A 22497-nucleotide genomic window follows, 5' to 3' on the forward strand; every position below is an offset into this window, starting at 1 on the left:
CATGTTATCATAAATAGAATTTAGCTTTGATGTAGTTTCTAAATAATTAATTTTTAATTTTATCTGTATTTTTTTTTTTTCCACTAGAGGTCATGCCAGTAGAATAACCAGTGATCGAATCATCGTTTCTTTAGCTTACTGTGTGAAATGTAACTCAGCTTGTCCTTGTATATTTATATATACTCCAGATAATGACCTTAATATGAAGGTTGAAATGTGGGGAAATTAAAATAGTTATTTATAACACAATTGTAAAGTCCATAATTTCTAAAATGAAGTTTGCTGAAAGAGGGAAATGTATTTTACAAATTTAGTCAACAATAAAATTATTAAATGCTAAAACAAAAAAATTATAAATTACATTTTTTTTCTCTGAAATACAGGTAGAAAACACCAATGCTCCATTTACTTGTAAATCGTTAAACTGGTTTACTGGAATTGCAATCCCTAGTTTGTAGTTGTAAAACTGTATCACATTAATACTATGGAAAATTAAATTATCTTGGTATAGAAAGTCATTTTTGAAGAAACTTTATGGATAAAAGAAGGAGTATAATTTTATAATCACTTTACCTGTGGGAAGAAGACATTTTCCAGCTCATTAAAACTTAATTATTATTTCAGGCTTACATTAGGAGACCAACATTAATGGCATTAATTCTCAATTACTTCATAGAAAGTTTTTCCACTTAGTTAGAAATTAAATTAAACTTGCCAAGAAATTATATTCTTGTTTTTAATCCTTTATTCAAGTGTAAGCAAACATGCATGAAGTATCTTCGCACATAGGCTACTTGTATAGAGGACTCAACATGCAAACTCTGTATACTCACACTTAGATCATCATAGTTTATTCACAGTATGATATAATGTGAAAAGGGAAAAGAGATTTACATCAAAAATTAAGGATTGAAAATTATGGTTTTCCAAGTCTCTTTATCTTGAGCTAACTGGTAGATGTTAGATGAAGTTTTACAGTCTATTAATTGTTTCACAGATGTATTGCCAAAATTGTTTGCATGGTCTTTATCTATGACGATTGCCATCTTCTGGTTAACTCTACTGTGCCAGATTTAGCACAGTAGAGTTAGTGACACGGTCTATCCAAGGGTCAGTCTGAGACATGTAGTTATGAAGGAGTTAAATAGATCTGTATTTTTGTTTTGGTGCTTATTGTCCAGGTTTAAGAACCATACAAGAAGACTGGTTGTATGGTACAGTCTTAATTTTGTCTTAACAATATTAATGATGATTTCCAGATGGGGCAGAGTTTGTTATGGAAGACTAGAGCAAGCGGTTTACATTTTCTAATATCATTTTCTGTATTACTGATGTATGATTCAAGATATTGAAAGTCCTTTCCTCTTTCTAAGGGTCTATTATTGATATGAAGTATAAGCTTTTCATAACCTATTGAGAATACTTTGGACTTTTGGATGTTGATCTGCAGAAGATCAACATCCAAAAGTTTAGCCTGTACCTGTAGTAGACAGATGTTTTTGTGCATTAGTTGGTTCTGTATCAATAAGTACAATGTCGTCAGCAAAGCTAAGATCAGTTATTTGCATGGTGTGGATGGATGTTCTAATGGTAAAACCAAGATCTTCTGTTGATAGTCCAGAAGATGTAGTCTAAGCATAAGTCAGATGTTTCTGTTTTAAAGATTACTGCATCATAATCTTTATAAGGTGCTGAGATTGCTTGTATGATTTTTGAGGGTAGACCATAGAAGATGAGTATTTTAAACATTGCTTCTCTATAAATGGACTTGAAGGCTTTTTTGAAGTCTATAAAGGTTAAAATGAGGTTTTTTTATCACATGAACCTTCTATGATTCTTCTGATGCAGTGTATCTGTTCTATTGTACATCATTTTTTTTAGAAATCCAGCTTTTTTTTTTTTTTTCTTAAAAGTGGTGTTAAGTAAGGTTCTATTCTATTGAGTATCACCCTATTGTAGATTTTGACTGTGATTGATAGCAAAGTAATACCTCTGTAGTTATCCATTCAATTAAGATAGCCCTTTTTCGTTATAGGGACAATAAGCCTCGTTTTCATTGTTGAGGTATTATTCCAGTGTTTAATGCTTGATTTGTTATGGCAAGGAGATTGGGTATGTGTTATACCCAGCATTTCTGAAAGTGCTCTGATTCCATAGATGTAGGTCCGCTAACTGGCTTGAACGTTGGGATTATCAACATTCAGTAATTCTTGAAAGTAGTTTCTCCATTCTTTCATCAAGTTCAAATTTACTGATAGCTGTCTACTGTTTTTGTCATGTGTGACAATATGCCCACTTCTTTTTGTTTTGTGATGACAGATATGGTTTATCATTTGAAAAGTGTTTTTAGTATCTCCAGTTTTATTATAATTTTCAAGTTCCTTGCAGTATTCATTAATTTAATTTTCTTTGTCCCTAATCATTAGTTCATTGACCTTGTTATTTAAAATGTGTACTTTATTTAATTCCTGTTTAAGTAGCAGTTTCTTTGCTTTATTTCTTTCATCTATATATTTTTCGGTTTCAGAGATAATCCATTTTCGGAGGTTTTTTTTGTTGCTGTTTCCAAGAATTTTGTTGGATGTTATGTTTATTGCTTCAAAGATACCCTTATAGTTTTCATTAACTGGATCTTTAAGAATGTTTTCCATACTGTCTTCTAATGTGCTGCCGAAAGATGCTGCAATTTCTGGATTATTTAGTTTTCCCCAGTTGTATTTGTTCCCTGTTATTTTTAGAGGCTTTTAGTGAAAGTTTAATGTAGGTATTGATTATTCTGTAGTCAGAGTTTAGTTTAACATTATTACGTACTCAACAGTTTTGATTGATCTGATCCACTTTCCACTAATTAGGATCTGGTCTATTTGACAATGAGATCCATTTGGATGTTCCCAGGTCCATAGTCTTCCTTTTGGATGGGAAAATTTGGTTTTCCCATCCAAACTTATGGATGGGAAATTTGTTATGAATCTTTTAGAATTTGTTATGAAAAGTTTAGCCTGTTATGGCTATTGTAGAATAATTTAAGATAATTTACCCACATTTTTAGTAGTACTGGCAATATCTTTGCCAATTTGGCATTAAAATCGCCACCAATGAGTTTAATCAATCATGAACATCCCAGTCCACCATTCTCCATCTATCTTCTTATATACATATAATGTCTATGTTGACTTTTTCTGCTCCTCTAAGTAGCTCAAAAAATTTCCCAGTTTTCTTGAGTGTCTGTATGTTATGTGTTGAGAAGATGAAATTGGATTTCCATAATTTAATTTGATCACACTTTCTTATACCGTTATTCAACCCAAGAACTTCCTGGAAGGCTTTGATCCTTGGTCTTCATAGTAACTGTATCAGCAGTTGAGGCACAAGTCTGTGTGGAAGTAACTGATATTGTCATATTTCCTTTCATGGATAAAGGATTAAAAACAAGAATATAGTTTATTGGCAAGTTTAATTTAATCTCAATTGTTTTAAAAATATTCTAGGCTAGTTCACATTTCTGAGAGAAATTTAGAGCACATGGTAAAAAATATAACTCCAAATACCAATGGTTAGCTAACATGTTAGCATATTTATTATCTTTCTCAATTCTCAGATTTAAAGATTCAATTCTCACTTACATTCATAAGGTCTTCTCTTCTTTGTACTCCCTCTCATTCTTTGTTTTTCATACATATGCAACAAAGACAATATTAACATATCCAACAGTGCTAAGTACATTTCCTTAAATGCCCATGTGATGCATTAATTGTCACTTATTTTATGTTCAAACAAAACAAATCATGATAATATCAGCTAGTCAACAAACCTGGAGAACAATTACAGTAGTAAAATTGTCCTTAGTACTAATATTATTCATACTTTAATCCTAATTACATATGAGTCTTTCTTATTAGTACATACAATCTTAATTTTAATTTGTGTATATATTTTATAAATGTTTAACCTATCGACTACCCATAACTTTTATCCATTTCACTCTTAAAAACTATTTACACTGCCTGTTCAACACTTAGACCATTCCTTAAATTGTCTGCCTGAAATTAAAAAAAATAAGTTTCTTATCACACGTCTTTCTTTTGGAACTTATGTCTCCTAGTAGGTCTAGGCTCAGAAAGTGAAAATAGAGACTTGATACATACATAACGTATGTTGCAATGAACTAATTTATAAACTAAAATTAAACCTCCCATCTTTCTATTAGTTAAGTTCAACAAAATGCAAATAACCAACCTAGATATAATTCCCATATACTCTTAGAGAACAAACCGTCCATGTGTGCCTTCAGTTCTTTTTTTTAATGTCCTACAGAAATCTGGGTGATCAAAATAGTCATAATCCAAAACTGGCTTGAGGAAAGACTTATGTAAAAGGCATAATAAATTTCTTCCTTCTTCATCCCTCCTGCAATTGAAGTTTCTTTTAATTGGACAAACAGCCTACTTTTCTTTAGTAGTTTTCTTCCAATTAATTTGCAACATAAATTCCTTATCCATCATAATACCCAAATCTTTCAATTTATACCCACCTAATTCTAATTTATTACCAACTCAGATAATTTTTTTTTATTTCTCCAGATTGAATTTCCAAATCTTCCAGTCTTTTCCTTTTTATATCACATTCTGAAGAGACCTCGGGTCACCTATTTGTATATTCAATTTTACATTTTCAACAAACAGAGAAATTTTACTACTACTTGGGAGTCAATAAATTATTGAAAAATATATTGAATAATAAAAATCTCAAAAGTGAATCCATGGAAGAGACTGCTCCTGACTACCTGAATCCTGGAAGCCTTCCCTTTGAACACTAAATTCCACCCACCTGTCAGCCAATTACCAATCAATTTACATAATCATTGATATCCAACTATTTCATATGTTGAACACTATTCAAAGTTTTTCCACTTGGTTATAATATAAATTAAAGATGCCAAGAAATTATACACTTGGTTTCATCCTTTATTCAAGTGTAAGCAAACAAAGTGATGTGAAGTCATTAGCCTCTATATATGATTTGCCCAGTTGTGAAGTTACTTCACATGCAAACTTTCTTTGCTTACACTTGGATAAAGGATTATACCAAGTATATTATTTCTTAGTATCTTTAATCAATAGTATAACCAAATGGAAAAACTTTGAATATCTATCTCTAATCTAGAGTATTTTAGTAATAATGTGCAAGATCTTTTGGCTACTTGTATATGGAAATATGACTTCTGCATTACTTTAACCTTGGTATCACTTCTGGGTCTGGCTCCAACTGATGAGACCTCAATTAAGTAGCAGCATCATTACAAACATTAATATAAAGATTGAACTGGAAAGGTAGAAACAAGTAGAAGAAAGAAATTTTAAGACAAGAATACAGCAGCACTTAGCAGATAGCCCTTCAGCTGCATTCTTCAATAGACAATTCACAAAATTTCACAAAGAAAGGACTATCACTCAAATCTGCATTGATGGAGAAGACATGTCCACCACTCAAGACATCCTTGACTCCTTTCAAAAACACTACAAAATTCTGTTTGAAGACAATAATACTGTTGGAAATTATAACTCTTTAGAACATTAATGGCTTTCCTGTTCACATCCAAGATGGACTTGACAGCCCCATTACAGTATCTGAAGTTACCACAGCCTATAAAGAATAAAAGACCAGAAAATCCCCAGGACCTGATAGTCTGGAACAGAACTTTATCGTGAGGCCTGAGATTTCATTCTTCCCATTCTAGTTACACTATTTAATTCCTTTCTCTCATCAGGACACATACGAAGTGAATTTGTAGCAAGCCATACTGTCATCATTCCTACACCTAATAGAGATCACACACCTTAATCAGCAGCTGGAGACCTATTGCTCTATCTAATATTAACTACAAGATGTTTTCCACATTATCAATAACAGGCTCAAAGTGGGAATGAGATACATAATTTAAAGCACACAGGTGTATGGAGTAACAGGTCGAGCAGTAGAATTTAATCTATTTCTGCTATGTGATCTAATCCGCTTAGTTAACATGAAAAAGCAGTCAATGGCAGTGCTATCAGTAGACCTTACTCAAGCATTTGATAATGTCCAGCATCCCTTTCTATTCCACATCCTCCAGCAAATTTGTGTAGGTAAAAAACTGCTATTCATTATCAAAGGAGCCTATGCCAATTCAACCACCTGCCTCCTAGTTAATGGGTTCCTGTCAGATCCGGTAAAAATTCGAAAAGGGGTCAAGCAAGGTTGCCCTCTCAGTCCACTGCTCTTTGCATTGGTTCTTGAACCTTTCTTCCAGGAAGTCAACAATACACATGTTGTGCTAGGAATAACAGTTCCTTCAACTATAAAAGAAAAAAAGGTATTATTAAGCATATGGCGATGATGTAGTGAGAACTTTGAAGGATAATCATTCCATATATATATTTTTTGGTATTTTGGAAAAATTCAGCAAAAGCAGTGGATTAATTATTAATGCAGACAAGACAAAATTAAAAGTTTATGGAAAGTGGGATCTTGGAGGCATTCCTTTTGGACTAATCCCTAAGAGAGAACCCCTCATTGTACTTGGAATTCCCTTCTCCACTTACCCAATATTACCAGTCCAAGAACTTATATACAAGAACTTTGAAATGTTAGAAGACTGGAAAATAGGGCCACTCTCCTTTTCTCTAAAGCCATAGTACTCAAAACCATAATCTTTCCTGCTCAGTTGGACATAATAAATATTACACACATCACAGAAGCTGAAGAAAAGCAATTATATAGTAAACCTCTGCAATTTTTTTGGTCCAGCCGATACCAAAAAGTTAAAAAGTAAGTAATTTCTTCAAATATCAAAGAAGCATGGAGGATTTGGACGTCCAGTCTTAAAATTATGCTATTTAAGCAATACAGCTTCTAAAATCCATAAAATATTGCAGACTGATCACACATGTGCCCTTCTTCTGAGGTACTACTTGGGTTTTCTTCTTCCCCTATTTGGAGTAAATGATAAAAGTCCAAAAGCTGAAAATGTTCCCAAATACCAACACTCTATGCTTAACTCTAAGACTGCTAAAACGCTCTGGAATTGACATTCTTTCTATTAAAAAAAGTAAAATTTCATATAAAGAAATCTTTAAACTCTTTCGCTGCAAAGTTCCACAGTTAGGGACAGACAACAATAATTTCTTTCATAACTTGATGAAGTTCCAAGGGTACCCTAACAGGAGGGATCTTGCTTGGAGAATTGCATATGGCTGCCTTCCAGTCAATACCATCAAATGGAGGTACTTTAACATCGAAGATCCAATCTGTGCCATCTGTTACCGATTGGAAACATTTTGGAAACAGTAGAACATGCATTATACAGCTGCCCTCTTGTCCTGCATATTTGGAACAGATTATGTAATGCATTGGGCAATCCATTACTTACAACAGAACAGGTTAGTTTTTTGCAGTAGCCACCACCTGTCAGCAATGGGAAGAGAATTTTGATTTTTATAATTAATGAATTAAAATACCATTTATGGAATGTTGTTAGAAAGAAACATGGATTTGGAAACCAGCAATATGACATCCAAATACTTCATAATATTGTATTGTGGAAATTTTATTGTTCAGTCAGAACAGTATTTGAAAGAAACATTCTAGGAGATATCGAATTTATCACTAGATGGTGTAGACCACTAGGGAGAGATAAATTTCTGTCTATTTTTGCTATGAGAGATTTTTTAAATAGTTCCATCCTCTTAATTCAACATTGCAGGGATGACTGGAGAGCAATCCAGGCAGAGAAGGCAAACTCAAGGCAGTTATCTCAGATAAGGATAACCACCTGGGTATCAGTGATCTTTGCATTTTAGTTTCAATTGGTCTTTCAGTTGTTCATCTATATGAGATTGGTGAAAAAGGCTATAAAAGTGCTGTTTTATAGCATCTTATAGCCAAAGGCTATAAGATGCTATAAAACAGCTGAGGCATTTTCTCTATCTCTCATACTATCTATCTGTCTTTTTTTTTTCTCCTAAATACTATTAAGAGTCTTGCACCCTTATAGTAGCTACTCTTGACCTATGATGAGCACCCCTTTACTTTTTCACCTCAATATACGTCAAGACTGGTTTGGGTAGTGACCCTTCCCATAATGCATGCCAGTAAGAATATGTGCTTCGCATTATAGGATACCTAAGGCAAGTGATGCGAAGTCATTAACCTCTATATTCAGAGTTGCCCAGTCGTGAAGTTATTTCACATGCAAACTTTGTTTATTTACACTTAGATAAAGGATTAAACCAAGATGCCAAGAATATAATTTCTTGGCATCTTTAATTTATACTATTCAATGGTTTTGTCAGAATCTAAATAAATCATAATAGAGACATTGCCATATTCTATGATCAACACTTCAAGAACCATTTGTTGCAGGACTCAATGAGTGATCTCTGTGAAGAATGAAAATAATTTTTCCATTAGTATATCAATATGTTTTCCTTATGAATTGGTGGTATCTTGCAAATTTCCAATCAGTAGAAATTATTCTTAATTTTAATAACTCACTGAAAATAAGTGGTTTAATTACTTCAACCACTTCAAAAGGCAAATTGTTCCATACACTTACAGCTCTATGAAGAAAAACTTAGCTCTCACTCCTTTCTTAACCACATACAACTTAACTTCCATGGATGCCAGCTTGTCCTCTCCCCAATCCCATATACTGAAAAATTTCATCAACCTATATCCTGAAATGTCCTCTCCAAAGTTCATACAACTTTACCCCTCTTTTGCCTCTTTACCAGTGTCTACAGCCCACATTCACTTAATCTATTATCAAAATCTACACTTGTAATCCTGATACATTCTTCGCAACTCTTTTTTACAATGTTTTGACATCTTCTTTATTTCTTCTGAACTCAGGAGAGAAAATCTGCACACAGCAGTGCAGCTGCAATCTTATCAAGGCCTTGTAAAGAAGCAAAATGACTTCCTTATCCTTATATGCTGATGTCCTTGTAAACATTGCAGTTATCCTCTGAGTTGCATTTGCAATTGTGCTAAGTGACCTTTGAACTTCAAATTCCTATACATCATAACTCCAAGATCCCTAACCTCAGTAGTTTCTTGTAGCATAACCATGCCAATATAAAAAATGCCATTAGAAATCTCATCTTGCCAAAGTGCATAACTTTACACTTACTAACATTAGATATATGAAACGATAGCCATTATAATTTGCCACATTTCTAGTCTATTCAAATTATTCTGTCAGTGCAGGATATCAGTGGCATCTTCAACACGCATAATCAATATATCATCCTGCCTTCAGGTATCTAAACTGCCAGATTAATATATTAACCTATCCTGCATTAGATCTAGGAAGGCATTTAATTTCTTAACTTATCCCATTTTCGTTCACATCTATGGAAACTCTTGCAAAGGATTCACTAATTTCTTTTCTAAATGACTTATTTTTTTATATATCTATGAAAATTCTTAAGTCTCAACATATCCAATCATTACTCAAATTTATATTTATATCTTTAATTTACGATTTAATTAATAACTGCTTATTTTTATTTATTATCACAATTTGATAATATTGACCAAAATATAACATGGGCTGTTTTGGAATCCTATGGTGTGGACAATAAATTGATCAGCCTGCTGAAAGATATAAACAGCCAAGCACAAGCAAAAATCAGGATAGCAGATGAGACTGGAGATTGGTTTGCCACTGGTCAAGGCACAAGACAAGGGGACCCAATATCACCAATCATCTTCATCACACATCTGGGAAAACATTGGATAATATTAAAGAGGGAGGTGGAGGCATTTTAATAAATGGCATGAGAATAAACTACCTCTGCTTTGCAGATGACATCATCCTGATTGAAGAAGACGCAGCGAAGTTAGAACAGACATTGCAAATACTAAGCACAGAAGGAAAAAGATATGGACTAAATGTCAACTTTGAAAAAACTAAAACAATGATATTCGGACAACAGGAGTTACTGAACAGAGTTATGATAGACAGATTTCAACTGGAAAATGTGAAACACTTCACATATCTTGGATGCCACATGACGCATGACTTGGATCCCAAAAAAAGAGATAAAAATTAGAATAGCCGGAGCAACAACTATTTTAAAAGCTATGGGCAAAATATGGAAGAGCCGAGCTATAAAGATACAAACTAAATTGCGTATTGTAGAAACCTGTATCTTCAGCAGCATGCTCTATGGATGTGAGGCCTGGGTACTCCTGAGAGAATCTGAAAGGAGGATATTAGCATTTGAGAGGAAGTGCTATAGAAAGATCTTGAGAATAAGCTGGATCCAGAAAGTGAACAATGAGGAAATCTATAGACGAATACAACTAAAAGAAAACCTGATCCAGAAAATAATCAAAAGTAAACTACATCTCTTTGGCCATATATGTAGAATGAATGATGAGAGAAAAATAAAAATGCTGCTGTTTGGGATGATTGAAGGAAAGAACAAAAAAGGAAGACCAAATGAGAATGGAGCAATGACATCATCAAATGGTGGAAACTATACACAAACTGAGTCATCTTGCACAAAACAGAATGCAATGGAAGAATCATATCAAGATGGTATCAGACACCTACTGGCATTGGACCCATGGTTGTCAATGATGATGATCACAATTTTCCAGATCAGAATTTTTCCCAAAGGTTTTTCTTCTTATGGCTGATTTCCTTAATAATGATTGATATTTGCTTATGTGTTCTTTAGCATGGTGAGATTCTTTTCAGTGTATTAAATAAAATCTTGTGGCATGTGGACAGGAACAATATGATATTGCTCTAACTTTCACATTCATTTTTGTTTTCTTGTACTTTTCCTGTAGTTAATTCACTACCACTATATCTAATGAGATCGGCTACTATTCTGCCAGTACCTGGTGATTTGTTTTTTTTTTCTGAGTTTCTTTTTATTTTCTTATGGCTTTGCTAGTGAAAATTTAAATATTTCTAGATGAGAAGTATAATAAATTTTCTGATCAAGTCTCAGGAGGCTTGTTGCAGTTTACGAGTTGCAGTTAGTGGAAGTACTGTTTCACCGTTATTATTGATCACTGCTGTTTTCATCTGTGGACATGTTCCTTAGTAATGAATTTTGTTAAAGCGTTTTCTTTGATAATTTAATTGTAATTATTTCTATATTTCTTCGACTGTGCCACGTAATTGTTGTCTGATTATTTCATTAGCATTCTTGTTGCTCTCTTGCATCTCTGAGTAGAATGAATACCAGATGTGGTATTCATTCTACTCATTTTTTTCCATTGCATTTTCCTTCAACTCTAATTGAGTTTTCTGCTATTTCTGCTATCTTTGACATGTTTATAGATGTTTCCAAAATTTTCATTCACTTTCAGCTGCTCATTTTGTAATTTTTTTTTTGCTTTAATTCAGTTTCATATTTATTCTCAACCTATGTTTTATCACCTTTACCACGAGTTGCCCCAGTCCTGAAAATACTTCAGGTGCAAACTTTGTTTGCTTATACTTTATATAAAGGATTGAACCAAAGATAAAGGATTAAACCAAATATATAATTGGTAGCATAGCCAAGTGAAAAAACTTCCATCAACTATCTCTAATCCAGAAAATTTTAATAATAAGGTGTTGACACCTTTTGGCAACTGGTATACAGTGATATGACCTTTGCATTACTTCCACCTTAGTATCACTACCTCTGGGTCTGGCTACCACCGACAAGACCTCAATAAAGGTCGGAACCGGTCTGGTAGTGACCTTTTCCATAATGCATAGCATTATACATACCCATAAAGATATGTGCTTTGCATTATGGGATACTAAGGCAAGTTATCAGAATTTATACTGCCTATACCACAAGTTGCCCCAGTCCTGAAAATACTTCAGGGACAAACTTTATTTGCTTACACTTGGATAAAGGATTAAACCAAATATGTAATTGGTATGTTTTATCTAGTTTGTTAATACAGTATCTCAGGTTTATTGATATGGGCTGAAAAATATTTACACTTCGTATTGTCCCTAACAACAATACTAATTAGAAAATGATTGCTATCACCCTCAGCTACTCTACAACTCTGAATATTCTGGATGCAATTCCTATGTCTTTTATTGATTTAAATGTGTATGTTAAAAAACTGTTAAATGTGTATCCATCAGAAAATTTCCATGTTTGTTCATGGAAATTTGATGGAAGTTTGTTCATGGAAAGATAGTGCTACTTACATAGCTATGACATTTCTAGATGCTCCCAGATTAATCAATCCAGCTTCCAAAAATTTCTTAGTATATTTCTTCCTTTCCAAATTTTGCACAGAGATCTCCTAACAGCAGTTTAATAAATAAATATCACGTGCACACACACACACACACACACACACACACACACACACACACACACACACATTATTACTAACAACAGACTTTTCCATGGAGTCAAAAGACTCATCGGAGAGGGCACACGGTATTACATACAAAGACTATCAAACTGAGCTTCACCACAATGTCAGGCAATGCATTCTACTCACCAACTTCTCTCCATGTGAAGAACCCACTCTTTATGCTCCTGCTCACACTCTCCTTATACAGCTTCCAGGTATGTCACCTTGTTCTACACCCCCCCCCCCCCCCATTCTATAAAAAATTTCTTCCGCATTAATCTGGTAACGACCCTTTACCAACTTAAATGTCACAATCATATCCCCTCTCTTCCTCCTATTCACAAGTTTTGCAAACTGCAGTCCAATCTGTCCTCATATCACAACCTTTGTGAAGTGGAACAATTTTACTTTCCTTCCATTCCTTTGGGACTTGTGCTGTTGTTAGACTCTTGTTCATCAATTGTATTGCCTTATTGTATCTAGCTTATTGAACTTCACATATGCCTCCTGAATGCTCACCATTGTCTTCTCTTATTTCAAGTGAGCTTCTGATTTTGCAATGAATCCTCACTGAATACCTTGACTATGTCTTCTCTAGCAGTTATCAATCTCCCACTTTCATATATTAACATCATCTTACCATAATCATTCTTCTTTCTACTTGCCACATATCAAAAAAACAAGGGGGGGGGGCTGATTTGCTAATTTCTGCTTGTACTGCACTATTACTGTCCTTACCAACTGAGTCATTCTCCTGGTCTGCTCATTACACTTTTCGTGCAACTGATTATTATCATTTTTTTTATCTTGTGTTACCTCTAAAGTGCCTTCTTCCAAATTTCATGCTTAATTAACCTCATTCATTCATTTTACAATGACTGTATCCAGTCTTTTGACCTTTGGAATACATTAACGCATTGATGCTATTATGTGTATCTTTGTCAATTTCCAACTCCTTACCGCTCAACTCCTAATTCCATTCTACAGCTCCAAATTGTCTCCTAAGATTGTCATAATCACGTCTTTTACTTCCACACATATCCTTTCCTCACAAAAGTCTTCATATAACAAGACACAAACCCAGGTGATCACTTCAGGATCATCCTCACCAACTGGAGGGAAGTGAGAAATCCCACTCAAAATTATATCCTCTGATGAAATGATCAGATCTAAAACTCTCGATTCTTGCACGCCCTCCTTTACATACTGTCTGAGACAGTTGTCTCTCAAGAACTCGAGAAATTCATTTTACTCATTCCCAAATGTTATCTCTTCATTCTAATCTACACTACCATAATTAAAATCATTCATAATAATAATCACACTTGCCTTGTTTACTAACCCAAGTTGCTTATACATTTGTTTATCACCTCTCTCCATATTCCCTGGCCAATAGCAACATCAACCTAATATCTCTTAGGTGGATGTTGCTATTGGTCTCTTCCTGTTAACCCCCACCTCAAACCACACTTCCACAAAACCATTGTCACTATTTCATGTGTACCTTATGTGGACATTATTTTCCTGATATCATGAAGATCCTCCTCCTCCTTTCTTGCTCTTTCTATCCATGCAATAAACACTGTACCCTTCAATTTCTATTCCCATTAGTATATCATCTTCATTCAACCATATTTCACTTATTTGAATGATTCTGGTGTGAATAAACTCAATTCATGAAACAATTTCATCTCCCTTATTTGTGATACACCTGGCATTTGTGAATAAACACGGCAGTTCACTTTTAGGTCAATAACCAGTCCTATCCAAGCCACTTGTTGGTTGTGATTTCCCTGCCATACCTGTCCAATCACTTTTATCACTGTTTACACCATACATCCGCACAGTCTCAACTACTCTGCTCACATCCCGATCTATTCCATTCCTATGCTTATCATCCCCATACATATATCACTACTACTTCCAACAACCATCTCCCTAAATTGTATCTCTCTGTTCTGCCAAGCTCACTCCCCACCATTTCCCTGTTCCTCTTGCTTTCCCATTCTCTCTTCATCTCTCACCCTATTACTACTATTTCCATTGCCAAGCACTTCAGTCTCTTCTGTACCACTCTCTTGATCTTTCACTTCATCTCTTCCTTCTGATCGCTTGCTTGCATAATGCACTACACTTCAATCTAGCAGCTGTTTCTCCAGTTCACTCACTCCAAAGCCATTCAAATGCAATCTGTCATGCCTGTATAATTCAGTTCTTCCCTCAAATGCATGCCACACCCATAAACTGCACTCCCATCTTCTCAATACACTCAGCCAGTATACCATTCATGATCCCGGCTCTCAACTCATCATTGTCATATCTCAGCAGCATACTGACTATTAAACTTTTTTTTTTTTGCGCGGGGTGGGGGGGATGAAACGAATTTGACATGAGCATTCAGTCAGATGATTATTTTTTGTCTTCACAACAAAAGAGAGTATCCTAGCAATTACTTAAAAACTTCTTAAATTATGAAAGTTATACACCAACAACTGATTTATATAATATCATATAAATAATAATTTATATATAGTTAATTATATAATTAACTATATATAAATTATATAATTTATATTTATATAATTTATATATAGTTAAAAATGTTATATATATATACTTACTGTTGTTGAATGAGAATTGCTTGTAGGGCTTCTATTTCCCTAACATGAGCCAAAGAATTTTCTTCTGTTTCTTTTATTGTTTCAAGCAATGGCGGCGATAAAACAAGGTCTTCCGTATCCTATAAATATAATGAAATCATAAAAAAAAATACCTCAAGAAATATTCTCTAACATACATACACACACACACACAGCACTGACAACATTATTCTCAAATTGGGAGTTCAATGAAACACTTCACTCTGTATAATATGAAAAACACTACAGTACTATACAAATGAAGGGAGAGAAATGCATTATGAGTAAATTATGCTGGTTGAGCTAAACTCTAGATTTTATGGTCGTTACACTGCAATCAGCTAAAACACATGAAGGTGAAGCCATAAGTTATAGAAGAAATTTCAATATTTTTTAATGTAGAAGATAAACAAAAATGTTTCATTCAAAGATTAATTTCAAACTTGGAGATCAGACCACTTACTCCTAATAATGGATATGATAAGAACAAGGAAAATCCAAAACAGCCAAAGTCCAAATTGTATTCTTTCCACTGATCTTAACTAATGCATGCTTACTTAAAAACCAAATATAGTTGGAACAGCAGAAGTAAAAGGACACACACACGGAGAGAGAGAGTGAGAATGACTTTATAGAATAGACATACAGGTTTAAACCTTTCAAACAAGCTTTACATATATTACATGCAAACTATAACAATGCCATAGCAATAAAAATGTGCCTCTGGCATTTAGGCTTATAAGTGATTACATTTTAAAATTATTCATAATAGTAACTTTAGAATAAGATGAGGTAAACAATATAATAACTAATATAATTCAATAATATCCTATATGTCACCAAAGTCATATTAAGGTTTGCTTGTTTGTTTGGTGTTTAATGGTGCAAGGATGGCTATGGTCATACTGTGCCAATAAAGGATCATAGCAGTATACAAACTACAAAATATGAATGGATATAAACAAAATGTGTATAAATGTAATTCTAAAACGAAAGATATACACAAACAAGAATATAAAAAATGATAGATAAAAGGCAGGTGTAAAACAATCATTGAAAAAGTATAAGGAGTTCGTGAAACAAATAAAAATCAAGTATCAAAAGGATATATGCAAGAACAGTACTAATAAATAGTTTTAATGGAATATATGTACTGGTCATATTTAAATAACTTTCATGGCTTAACATGTAATAACAAACATATGAGGGTACACTGTAAAGTTGTGATAATCACCATGAAGTAATTGAGGTTAGAACCTCAATATCAGAACTTTTCAGCTCCCCACCCCTTGTATATAGAATTTTTATTAAAAAACACCAATATATTTCATCCAACATTACATTACACCCATTCATGTTGGAAGTTTAATGGAATAATTATCAGCACTGAGAAAGGATTAAGAATAATTTTAATACTTCCAATATTTCATCTCTGTCACAGAGACAGCTTAAGGAATTACAAAAAACTTTTTGTAACAGCACACACACAAAAGCAATACAGTAGTGAGTGAAACTAAAGTCCTATCTAGGTGGTTGCACCACCTAGAAAAAAAAGTACAACCTCCATACAGCTTTTAAGCCCTACCGTAAACTTGCTACCCTTATCCATTCCACCAAAGAACAGCCCCCTCCTCTCTCTCAGTGCCTGGAGTATATAGAGTACCTTGTGCTGTAAACCGGCTCACTTCAGACAGACAGGCAGGTCAGCATCCGGATGGATACTGACCTGCCTGTCTAAGAACACAGATCTTACATCTGCAATCACGATTATAGTCAATCTGGCCTTGCAGACCATGTTTTGGATACTACCCACAGGATCTCCTGAAACACAACCATGCTCCACCATAGTAAATTCAAAAGATAATGACTGTTTTTTGAATCTGCATCGGCACTCAGGAATCAACCTAATTTAAACAAATACGGTTGCATCAAACTTCACAAAATTTGGGAAACATTAATTATTAGATTTTTAGTAAATAGTTTAAGGAAATTACAATGTAAACTAGGATATATGTTAAAATAAATTTTAATACACTTCCAATATTTCGGCAATGTCACGTTGCCATTTTCACAGGAACTTAAGAACAAGACACGTGCACACAGGCACACCAAACAGTAAATGAGGAAGATGGAGGAAGCTATTCTTTCTCCTAAAGTCCTGATGGTGCCCCCTAGCGGGCAATGTTGGTATTCTTGGGCGACTGGACTGAAGGTCTTCTGATGTAGATTTCCCAAATTTGAGGCAGTCTCACAGCCAAATTTGTTGCGGTTTGGATTGTTTCTTAGGGCTGAGGATGATTCCACGAAAAGGCTTTCATATTTGTATTTACTACAGTGTACTATTGTGGCTTTCTTCCACCGTATTCTATGGCAGGTATCCAGCACATCGTCTGCAAGACCAGAGTGGCTGTATTGGTGAAACAAATGTAGTCCTTGTGTTCTGAAATTCTGATATTAGCTGTCCTGCCTGTTTGGCCAAAGTAGGACAGCTTACAGCTGCAAGGGACCTGGTATACACCAGGTAGGTCTGGGGGGGGGGGGAGAAGGTTGGTCTTTAGTAGAGCGGATAAGGGATGCCAATTTTTTGTATGGTCTGTAACAGGCATATTTTTTTAGGATTTTTGTAATTTTTTCCGAGGTGCCTCGGACATAGGGTATGGTGATGAATTTAGAGTAATCCTTGTTGTGTGTGGGGGGGGGTATTGGTTTAAATATTTTTTGAAATTTGAAACCAATATTTCAAAATTTTTGAAATATTGGTTTCAATATTTCAATTGGGGGGGGGGGGGGGGTAGCCATTGGCTGAGAAAGTGTTGAGAATGTGGTTTAGTTCTGTGGTTAGGGCAGTGATTCTCAGTCTTTTTTTCATCACGGTACACTTTTAATAATTTTAAAATTTGGCAGCACACTAACAATAAGATAAATTTAAAAGAATTTTACTTAATTAATTCATGTACCTATAATATATTTTGTAGAAACAGCATACAATAATAATTTGAAATAAAATATAAAATAAAATTGCATTACAAAGTAAACAAAATGTTTATTTAATGATAAATTACATTTAATGCGAAATTTGAGCATGTTTTTTTTTGATAACTTCATTTATATTTGGGCGTATAAATGATAATGCTACTCTCATTTCGTGATCCAGATTTAAAAGTCTGGATATCTTTTTCGTTTTTATATTGGTCAAAGCCGAAAATCCGAATTCGCACAAATAAGATGTGGGAAATTGTAATAACACACTTAAAGCTTTTTGTGATATTGTTGGATAATCGTATCTAAGATTAACCCAAAACGAATTAATTGATTCTTCTGAATGTTTTGAAATTAAATCTCGGTTATTACACACAGAAATCAGTTCTTCTTTCAAAGTTAGTTCATACACCGATGTGTCGTTTATCACAAATGGATTCCGAATCCAATCAAATTTTTTTATTTCTAAATTAGGAAAGTAATGAACAATTTTTTGCTCTAGTATTGTCAAATGATCAATAACTATTTTATGAATTATTATTTTATAACAATCTGTTGGAACTGACTCAAACTTTTCTAAACTACCTTCTTGGGCCTTATTCTACCATAAAGTAATTTTTTTTTTAAAATCCCAACACTTTATCAGTTGAGTTTAAAATATTTTCTTTCGGTCCTTGAAAACTCGTATTTATGTTATTAAAAATAACAAAAATATCAGATAAGTAAGCCAGCTTAGCACACCATATTTTGTCATCCAACAAACCAACAAAATCATTATCATTTTGTTCAAAAAATATCTTTATCTCATTTTTTAATTCAAGCACGGGAGACAAAACTTTCCCTCTGGATAACCACCTGACTTCCGTGTGTAGTAACAATGATTCGTATTTAGACTCCATAGCCTGGCATAATTGACTAAACAGGCGACTTTTTAATGGTCTTGATTTTATATAATTAATCATTTTAACACATTGTTCCAGCACTACTTTCGATTCTGATGGTAATTGTTTTGTAATGAGTGTTTCCCGATGCAAAAAACAATGGGTAAATAATATATCTGCATTATGTTCTATTACATGTGCTACAAATCCTTTTATAGATCCTGTCATAGCCAGAGCACCATCTGTACAAATGTCAATGCACAAATTCCACGAAATTTTAATTTCTTGTAAATAAGAATTAATTTCATTGAAAATATGTTTTCCTGTTGTGAAATCAGATAATTCACGACAATATAAAAATTGATTAATTATATAATTTTCGTGAATGAATCGAAAGAATGCAATTAAGTATGTTTTTCCCGTAATATCAGTTGTTTCGTCGATTTGTAAAGCAAAATTTGAATTTGCAAGAGTTTTAGCAGTATTTTCTTCAATATTTCGGGACAAGTCTATAATTCTGTGATGAATTGTGTCATTTGAAAGTGGTATTTTACAAACATCAATTTCTGCTGATTCACCGATCATTCTTTTTACAATTTTACAACAAGCAGGTAATATAATTTCTTCAGCCAAATTATGAGATTTTAATTTGAGAGCAATTAATTCAGCCACTTCATAAGAAGCTATCTGAGCTTTTTCACACACAGTAATTTGCTTTTTAAAAATCTTTAATTGTTTGGATCTTGCAGATAATGAATTTTGAAAGTAGGCTTTGTCTTTTGATGCTAGCGAAGGATAATTAGTGAGCAGGTGACGTTGAAGCTTGCTCGGAACCATAACACTGTTCGATAATTTACAAACACATACCACACACTCGGAAACAGTTTTATCATTTTCCATTGTAGATGTAAATCCAAATTTTAAGAAGTCATTATTATACTTAAGATGAACATTACATTTTTTGGCAGAGGAAACATCTTTAATTGTACTGGGCTCGTTAGCATGATCGCTAGCATCACATCATTATCGTTGTTAAGCTTTCTTTTTTTTATCCATTTATCCATTTTAGGGGGTTCATTGAAAATAAAAATAATTTTGTCAAAAAATTATTAAAAACGACATATTGTATATTGCCTTTGAATCCATTTTAATTGAGTTCGACTTCCCAATATTGTGGTATTGCATGTATGAAAACGAATATATAAGTTGTAACTAACCATATGCACGCATCAAGTGGGCGACTAGTAGACTAAACTAATATGTAGCTTTGTTAGCCAGTAGCCAGAACTATAATAGCCATGCGCATTAGTTCAGCCAGTCCCCGCTAGGAAGGTAGAACTGATTGAACCACTTGTCTGACGCCGCTTATGTATGGGTATTCACAGTGGCGGCACACTTAAAAAATTTTGCGGCACAGTGGTTGAGAATCACTGGGTTAGGGCATTGTCATTTGAACAGATAAGTTTAGCCATGCTGTGTAGTGTCTTAATGACTCCATATTGTTGCGAGGAGGGGTGGTGGAATTGTTGGTGAATGTATCTGCCTGTATAGGTGAGTTTTCCATAGACTGAGAAAAACAAGGTTCCATCAGGCTGTCGGGTGACTAGTGTGTCTAAGAAAGGAAGGCAGTTGTTTTTTTTCCTCTTCCAGGGTGAATTTGATTCTGGCGTGTTGGTTGTTTAAGTGTGTTAGGAAGGAGAGGAGTGCATCGGAGCCATGTGGTCAAATAGCGAACACATCATCAACATAGCAAAGCCAAATGGTTGGTTTTTGTGGGGTAGAGTTGAACGCTTTCTCTTCAAAAGTCTCCATATAAAAATTGGCCAAGGGTGGGGAGAGTGGAGAACTCATGGCTGTCCCCTCTATTTGTTTGTAGAATTTTCCTTGCCAAACAAAATAGCCTGAGTTCATTGTGAACTGAAATAGGGCTGTGATATCGGGAGGAAATTTAGCTTGGATTAGCTCTAAGGATTCTTTGAGTGGGACATTAGTGAATAAGGAGGAGACATCAAAACTGACCATTACGTCAGTGTGTTTGAGTGTAAGGTTTTCTATGCTGGCTTTGAAGTGGGCTGAGTGTTTTTTATGTGTGAAGGTGTGTTATCAGTATAATAGTGTGTGAGAGCTTTGGCCAAATGTTTAGCTAGTTTGTATGTGTAACAATAGAGCTTTCAGCTTATTGTTAGATCGAGCGTTAGTAAAAATGCATAACCAACATCTAAGCCTTTCCACGAGAATTAATTATTAGAGATCCCTCTTTACATCCTAGACCACCTGCAAATGCCCCATAGATGGAGCACCACCTAGATAGGACTTTAGTTTCACTCACTACTGTATTGCTTTTGTGTGTGTGTTGTTACAAAAAGTTTTTTGTAATCCCTGAAGATGTCTCTGAGATAGACGAAATATTGGAAGTATTAAAATTATTTTTAATCCTTTCTCAGTGCTGATAATTATCGAATTAAACCTCCAACATGAATTCTGCACAGCACTTAAGCTTCAACACAAGGATTACATTACATCAGGGAGATACTGTTAACCATTTAAAAACGCATCACAATAATAATGGGCTATAAATCATGTGTTATACTAGCTCATGTCTCAGTTGATTATTAGAGTTCAAAAGAATACTCATAAAAAGTGTTGAAAGTTTTTACCAAACAAACCAAAGGATTCTATGGCACAGTGTTGAGTGCTGTACAGATTCTCCCATCATGGACAAAAAATAGTTGGCCACATGAGGTTACCTGGCAGGGATTTTATTTTTGTTGTGTATAACAGAGAAAGAGCTGTTGACATTGAAGCAACAAAGGTGGATCATTTGCCTCAAAATACCAACTAAGAATAGGTGACATGCGAAATGCTCCAGTTACAATTCTGATGGTTTGATGGTGAATAGGATCTAGCCATTGCAGTGTACTCTCCCTAGCAGAAGTATAGACTAGGAACTCATAATCAAGCTTTGATCTTTTCAATGCATGTCCAAATGAAACAAAGACTATCTGTCAGCACCCTAAAAGGTGGAAGATAGGGTGCATAGATTATTTGCTGTTTTAAGGTACTTGTCTCATAACTGACATATGTGAGGGAAGAAACTGAATTTGTTGTCAAACATGAGTCCCAAGAACTTGGATCCTGGTGCAACTGAGATTAATGATTGTCCTAGTCAGAGTTTTGGGTCAAGATGAAAGCCATATCTGTGGGAAAAGTGCACACAAACATTTACCACTGTGAAAATCTGAACTGATTTATAAGCGCCCGTTTTGAGAGATGGTCAGTAGCTTGCTGCAGCTGCTATTCTCTAGGCACTCATATTACATGAATGACAGAAGATGGTGAAGTCATCTGTACAGAGGGTATAAGTGTTGGGTGTACTGTTATCAAGTTGACCTTGATTGCAAAAAACATGACACTTAAAACTGAACCTTGTGGGACTCTTTATTTACTCCTGGTCACATAAGGTAAGAATGGGGTAGTTCCACTCCAAAAATTCATTTAGATAAGAATTCTTGATAAAAAGAGGCAAATTCCCTTTGACCAAAATAATTTAGGTCTTTCAATATGCCAAATCTCGAAGCAGTGTAATATGCTTTTTCCATATCAAAGAAAATCAATACTAGATGCCC

The 22497-nt window shown here is 34.3% G+C and overlaps 1 protein-coding gene across 3 annotated transcripts in view; it reads right to left on the bottom strand.

Moving 5' to 3' along the window:
* Positions 1 to 22497, bottom strand: part of LOC150105258 (uncharacterized) — a 560407-nt gene that overhangs the window by 89698 nt on the left and 448212 nt on the right. For 2 of the 3 annotated variants that reach the window (XM_090394016.1, XM_090394015.1), the window contains exon 22: positions 14994 to 15112. In XM_090394016.1, coding sequence (XP_090250142.1) covers positions 14994 to 15112 — 119 coding nt within the window. Of the gene's footprint in view, positions 1 to 14993; positions 15113 to 22497 lie in introns of those variants that run through there. The other variant, XM_090394017.1, reaches the window with a different exon arrangement.

The sequence above is a fragment of the Typopeltis vanoorti genome, chromosome 6 (assembly GCF_054136105.1).
Source record: "Typopeltis vanoorti isolate ZY-2024b chromosome 6, IOZ_Tvanoo_1.0, whole genome shotgun sequence".
Lineage (NCBI taxonomy): Eukaryota > Metazoa > Arthropoda > Arachnida > Uropygi > Thelyphonidae > Typopeltis > Typopeltis vanoorti.